The following is a 7164-nucleotide window of genomic DNA, read 5'->3' on the forward strand; positions in this document are numbered from 1 at the left end:
CTTGCTGTAAACTACATTAACCCGAATACCCAACTGACCAGGAGACACTCGAGATGTTCAAAAAAAAAAAAAAAAAAAAAAAAAAAAAAAAAAAAAAAAATTACTTAAGATTTCAAGTACTTTTACTGGGTTATATAAAAAAAAAAACAAAGTAAGAATTGAGCTGTTCCAAGGTAAGGAAGTCTAGGAAACCCTATTTCGCTGAAAACTCTCTGTGGTAGCCAGCCTAGTTAGCTTGGTTGCTAGCGCGCCTGCCTTTGTTAGCGTTAGGTCGCGGGTTCGATTCCCGCCCGGTGCGAATTTCATCCTAAACAGGGAAGGTTCGTTCACTGGCTATATCCTGAGCCTATCCCCCTTTTCTTCGATTTCAGAATAATTCAGAATAATACTCGTAATATCTCCGTTGTCACAGTTGTCTCTATCAATGTTTTTTTTTTTCTTCTTCTTCTTCTTCTTCTTCTTCTTTTTTTAGAGATGGTTAAACACTTGACAGACAAACTTAAAGAAAAATCGTCTTGGTTTCAGATTAATATATCGAGACGTGAGTTAGAAGATCAAAGGCATTGTCATATCAAAGATGTGATTTATCCACTAGACACAGTTTTGGATGACAGCCTTGGCTGTGCTGTGTGGTTTGCGGCCAGAGGTGTGGGTCGTCTTGGTTCCTGTGGTTATACTTCCTCTGCTCGGGTATGTGGTTCAATTTTTTCCTTTATTTCTTTGTTCGGCCGTGTCGAGTTGCACTTTAAATGCACCAGTTCTTGACAGATTAATGAAGCTTTGCCAGCCTAGTTAGCTTAGTTGGTAGTGCGTCTGCCTTGTAAGCGCTAGGCCGCGGGTTCGATTCCCGTCCGGGGCGGATTTTATCCTCTCATCAGATGGGCGAGAAGTGACACAATACTTCCCATTTAGGTGCTGGGTCAACACGAGAACACCAGAAAGTAACCCGTTGAAAGGTAGCACTTTAAATGCACCAGTTCTTGACAGATCAATGAAGCTTTAAGTAATATTGTACGCGGTTGTCATCTGGATGGGTGCTTGTCTGAGGCTCTTCTCTATGGCTGGGTTTCACTGATATTAACGCTACCAGCTCGTCTCAAGTATGGATCCAGCCATTTTGAAGACGTGAAACTTTTATGATTTCAAAGTATTTTGGACCCTTGTAGAACCTTTAGACAAAGATTTTAAAAAAAGTAAAACAAACCGATTGTGTTACATATTTGGAAAATTGGCTTAATGGTCGAAAATTCCGACATTTATAACAAAAACAAAATGTCCACCTTGAAGTGACTTTACTAAATTTTCATGTCAACACTCATACTCGAATCCTAGTCCCCCGGATAAAGAGTCAAGCAGGCTACCTCTAATGGTTCACATTAATGGTATTTTTTTTTTTTTTTTTTTTTTAAGATGTTTTTTTCACCCCCGTTTTTATTTCGTAGCAATGAAACAAACTGCAACATTAGACGCATGTGGCTTGTGTCGTAGCATGCCCCATCCCGTAATATGCCTCTCCATCAGATGGGCGAGGAAGAAGACACAATACCTTCCATTTAGAGTGCTGGGTCAACACGCACGAACACACAGAAAGTAACCCGTTTGAAATATTTGGCATTTTTTTATTTTTTTTTTTTTTTTGTTTTTTTTTTGGTTAACAGATGAGTGTTCTACCGCCCGTTTTTGTTTCGTAAGAAAGAGACAACTGCTACAATTAGACGGCTTGTGGCCCTGGTGTCCGTTGACAGACAAACTTAAAGAAAAATCGTCTTGGTTTCAGATTAATATATCGAGACGAGAGTTAGAAGATCAAAGGCATTGTCATATCAAAGATGTGATTTATCCACTAGACACAGTTTTGGATGACAGCCTTGGCTGTGCTGTGTGGTTTGCGGCCAGAGGTGTGGGTCGTCTTGGTTCCTGTGATTATACTTCCCCTGCTCGGGTATGTGGTTCAATTTATTCCTTTATTTCTTTGTTCGGCCGTGTCGAGTTGCACTTTAAATGCAGCAGTTCTTGACAGATTAATGAAGCTTTAAGTAATATTGTACGCGGTTGTCACCTGGATGGGTGCTTGTCTGAGGCTCTTCTCTATGGCTGGTTTTTTTTTATGCTGACTCTTCCGGAGCGCACTCAGAAAAGTACGTGATGAATCACTGAAGTTAAGCAGCGTTGCTCGTGACTGGTATCTGGCCGGGGTGCCGATGGCGTAAGCGCCATATATGTTACTAGCCTTTTTCCAGCCCCCTCCACCTGGGTGTGGTCAATGTGAGTAACAGAGTGACTAATTGAAATCCCGACCTCATTGATGTAGTGGTTAGCACAGTGGGGTTTGAATCTGGAGGTTGACGGTTGGCGTTCAAGTTAGTGTGACGAGCAGTTATGCTTAATACAGTTAGAAAAATTCCCCATTCTTGATGGAAATCTTGGCGGAAAAGCGAGACATAATTTTGAAAATATCCATTGTCTATCTCACCCAGGTGCTGAACATATCAAGGCGGAATCTGGGCCGGGATAATCGTGTTGTGTGTGATCATGGTAGACAATCCAGAACTCCGTTCCTAGACGAGCCTGCGCCGTCTGGAAACCCAAACCTATGAAAATGATAGGACTTCTCTTACTGGAGTCGATTTCATGGCAGGTAGTAAAAAAGTAAACGTAGTATAGGCTAAGTTAAGAGTTAATATAGGAGTTACCTAGATGAGTACGTAAAAGATGGGTGAAGAGAATGATTCAGTGAGTATTTTTGTTTACGTGAAGCTTTTAAGTAAATTAAACATTTGCAAAAAGTAAGTAAGCAAGCAGGTACACTAAAAATTACTCATACTTTAAAGCAAAGTAAAAAAAAGGACACAAAAAAACAAAATGAGTAACACTGCAGTATACAAAATAGCGAAAATTAAGTTCATAGTTTGTTACAGTTAGATAATGCATTATTTTTATTTCATGTTTCCAAATTGCCAAGCAGACTGTGAGAAAATTTCTAATTGACTTCTGGAATGTTGCAAGATATGGCATGCTTCTATAAAGTAAACATTTGAAAAAAGTAAGTAAGCAAGCAAGCAGGTACACTAAAAAAATTACTCATACTTTAAAGCAAAGTAAGAAAAAGGGCACAAAAAACAAAATGAGTAACACTGCAGTATACAAGATGGCGAAAATTAAGTTCATAGTTTGTTACAGTTAGATAATATACATTATTTTTTTTTATTTCATGTTTCCAAATTGCCAAGCAGACTGTGAGAAAATTTCTAATTGACTTCTGGAATGTTGCAAGATATGGCATGCTTCTCAAGACTAGGTAGTAAAAAGTAATAATATTTAATTAAATAGCCTATTAGTCGCGGGAACTTTAGTAAAATCCTAAATCAGCTAAAGGCCGAAATTGATTCTGTACCAAAATAAGGAGCTATAGATCCTTTCTGTCGATAAGAGCCGTTTTAGAATAATTAAAGTGCTCATTATACCGCTCGAATACGAATGAAAAGTCACTTTGCCCTAGCAGTGGGCTACTACTATTATTGTGGTCAAATCCTCGAACTATTACAGAGGACAAAATTCCATACCTTGGCTAGGATCAAACCCACGCCCTCCTGTTTACCAGGCGGGCGTCTTGACCACTATACCAATGGCTCCTCAATTGTATCGAGGCCAAGTACAGAGCCGTAAACATCGACTTTGGCGGGAATCGAACCCAGGACCTCCGGTGGGTAAGCCTTGTGACCCACTCGGCCACGGAGATTGAATTTAGAGAGGAAAAAAAGTCTCCTACTATTCACAGCCTAACAAGCAGCCGGGTAGAGATGTGTAAAGAGTGAGTGAGTTATTAAAGAGTTATTAAAAACAACTGCTTTTTCTTTCAGTGCACTACTCAGTTAACAAGCCAGAAACATGTACTTACTCACTTTTCAACCCCCTATAAGTACACGGAGTTACTAATCTAATAGGAATAGAGAGTTAGAATCTGACTCGGTAGCTAAGTAGTCCACGAAAAAGAGTAGTCCCTAAATTGTAGCCTAAAACTTCCAACTCACTCTTCAACTTCTTAAAGGAAATTCGGAGTAGGCATTAGGACGTGACTGATTACTTGATTAGTCCACGAAAAAAAAGTAGTTCTTAAAACATGAGCATAATTCACTTAGGGAGTTAGGATATAACTCAATGAATATTCCACTGAAAAGAGTAGTTCCTAAAACATGTAACTCGTTCAACTCTCAATGATTATTATAGGGAATTAGGACCTAACTCATTGATTAAATAGTCCAGCAGTTCTAACTCACTTTTCAACCCCTATAAATATATGATCTAACACTATTCTAACTCAATGACCGAGTATTCTTTTTCTTCGTCTTTTCCAATGTTCAGATGGGGTCGGCGTTTGTCGTTGGCCTCTCAATCAGCTTACGACTTTGTCGGGAATCGAACCCAGGACCTCCGGTGGGTAAGCCTTGTGTCCCACTCGGCCACGGAGATTGAATTTAGAGAGGAAAAAAAGTCTCCTACTATTCACAGCCTAACAAGCAGCCGGGTAGAGATGTGTAAAGAGTGAGTGAGTTATTAAAGAGTTATTAAAAACAACTGCTTTTTCTTTCAGTGCACTACTCAGTTAACAAGCCAGAAACATGTACTTACTCACTTTTCAACCCCCTATAAGTACACGGAGTTACTAATCTAATAGGAATAGAGAGTTAGAATCTGACTCGGTAGCTAAGTAGTTCACCAAAAAGAGTAGTCCCTAAATTGTAGCCTAAAACTTCCAACTCACTCTTCAACTTCTTAAAGGAAATTCGGAGTAGGCATTAGGACGTGTCGAAAAACGAGTACAATTTTAACCATAATTTGGTTCTCCTCCCAGGTTCTACTGTTGGGCATGGGAGCGGATGAACTGTTGGGTGGCTACACCAGACATCGTACCATACTACGTCACTGTGGCAACGACTGGTCTGCCCTACGTGCACAGCTGGAACATGAGGTGAGTCGAACCTGCGACCTCCTGATTACCAGGCGAGCAAGTGACCACTGATCGAATGAGTGCTGCTGACTCTTCCGGAGCGCACTCGGAAAAGTACATGATGAATCACTGAAGTTAAGCTGCGTTGCTCGTGATTGGTATCTGGCCGGGGTGCCGACGGCGTAAGCGCCATATATGATATATGTTTCATATATGTTTCTAGCTTTTTCCAGCCCCCCCTACCTGGGTGTGGTCAATGTGAGTAACAGAGTAACCAATTGAAATCGACTTCATTGATGTAGTGGTTAGCACAGTGGGGTTTGAATCTGGAGGTTGACGGTTGGAGTCCAAGTTAGTATGACGAGCAGTTATGCTTAATACAGTTAGAAAAAATTCCTTCCATTCTTGATGGAAATCTTGGCGGAAAAGCGAGACATAATTTTGAAGATTACTTGATTAGTCCACGAAAAAAAAGGTAGTTCTTAAAACATGAGCATAATTCACTTAGGGAGTTAGGATATAACTCAATGAATATTACACTGAAAAGAGTAGTTCCTAAAACATGTAACTCGTTCAACTCTCAATGATTATTATAGAAATTATAGGTTATAGGGAATTAGGACCTAACTCATTGATTAAATAGTCCAGCAGTTCTAACTCACTTTTCAACCCCTATAAATATAGGGAGTAATGATCTAACATTATTCTAACTCAATGACCGAGTATTCTTTTTTTCTTCGTGTTTTCCAATGTTCAGATGGGGTCGGCGTTTGTCGTTGGCCTCTCAATCAGCTTTAGAGTGATCGCTTTGAGGCCAACTGGTTTAGGCTAAACTCAATGCCTATGTAGTTCACTGAAAAGAATCCAACTCACTCTTTACACGTCTCTACAACCGGATTGACTCTAGACACACTTGATGTCCGACATACTCGAGTTGGAAGAAGAAGCTACCGATGTAGAAGGTACTCTTTTTTGGGGACTACTCAGTCATTGAGTTGTATCCTAACTCCCTAAGTGAGTTCCAACTCAATCTTTACACGTCTCTACAACCGGATTGACTCTAGACACACTTGATGTCCGACATACTCGAATTGGAAGATGAAGCTACCGAGGTAGAAGGTGGAGTGGGCAGGAAGTCATTCGCCTTGGCAAGGAACTGGCTGATGGTGTGATAGTAACCGGAACATTTCCACGTGTCGTTATGAGAGCCGGACTCGAACAGGACGATCTGTTTCAGAATACCTGGGGACATAAGGATATCATTATTAAACAAACAATTTGATCAAAACTTTATTTACTTACAGAAATATAAATGTACAAACAGAACAAAAATTAAAGAAGAGTGTTCATATTAAAGAGTGTTTCTTAACTGAAACACTCTTTAATAAATTAGATGAATGAGAAATTAGACCTAACGGAAAAGGATTATTAGAAACACCGATCCCGTATGAAGGAAAAAGATGAAGAACGAGAAGAATTACGTACCTACATAACTGTACTCGTACCATCTTTTTTGGACGGGTCGATAGACAACACTCTGACATCAAACAAAAGATGTCAGTTGCGATCAGTAGTTGCGGTTTAAATTTATTAAAGGGACTGTAATTATGTTGAGCATTCTCAACTGTTTGTCACAAATGTCGTTCCCCACTCAATACACGTCGATATATTTCATGACCTTACTGGGACTCGAACCACCGACCGCGCTAACTACTGAGGTTGGCCAACATGTTTGAAACATAATTTGCTCTTTAAACTCGGGACCTGAATGGGCCTTCTTAAATGGTCCACAGGGCCCCTTAGTAAATCAATGTAAATCATACCTCCGCTGTTCTCATGTAGTTTGACCATCATGGACGGAGGTACCAGATGATCGTTGAGGCCCACAATGAAGAATGTTGGGTTCGAGACTCGCTCAATCTTCCAGTGGGAGAGAAACTGAAATGAGATGAGGGAAAAGTTGAAGTAGTAAGTAGTTATATTTTACTATGGAAAGTCCATGTACCATTGTACCCTGGGGCCTGGTAAACCCGGGGCCCAGCCTCGTGAGGAAAATGAGTAGCTATGACATATAAATGCGCATAGCGACCGGTGCCAGCATGCTAGGTAAACATTGAATTGTAGGATTATCAAGATATTGGGAAAATCCTACAATGCTGCAGTGAGCACCAAAGTTGTGACATAATAACACAAAGAAACTGCATTTACATTACATT

The 7164-nt window shown here is 40.2% G+C and overlaps 1 protein-coding gene and 1 long non-coding RNA gene across 2 annotated transcripts in view; both read left to right on the top strand.

Moving 5' to 3' along the window:
• Nucleotides 1-525: 525 nt before the first annotated feature.
• Nucleotides 526-7164, top strand: part of LOC103521393 (asparagine synthetase domain-containing protein 1-like) — a gene marked incomplete at its 5' end in the record, with an annotated part of 12386 nt that continues 5747 nt past the window's right edge. The window contains 3 exons of the mRNA XM_026832088.1: nucleotides 526-690; nucleotides 1697-1942; nucleotides 4853-4969. Of these exons, the coding sequence (XP_026687889.1) occupies nucleotides 526-690; nucleotides 1697-1942; nucleotides 4853-4969 (528 nt within the window). The remainder of the gene's footprint in view (nucleotides 691-1696; nucleotides 1943-4852; nucleotides 4970-7164) is intronic.
• On the top strand, nucleotides 2578-4322 carry LOC113472363. The gene is made up of 2 exons (XR_003394702.1): nucleotides 2578-2802; nucleotides 3064-4322. It is a non-coding gene; the product is annotated as an uncharacterized LOC113472363 (long non-coding RNA).

The sequence above is a fragment of the Diaphorina citri genome, unplaced genomic scaffold, assembly GCF_000475195.1.
Source record: "Diaphorina citri unplaced genomic scaffold, Diaci psyllid genome assembly version 1.1 scaffold5134, whole genome shotgun sequence".
In the NCBI taxonomy this organism is placed as follows: Eukaryota; Metazoa; Arthropoda; class Insecta; order Hemiptera; family Psyllidae; genus Diaphorina; species Diaphorina citri.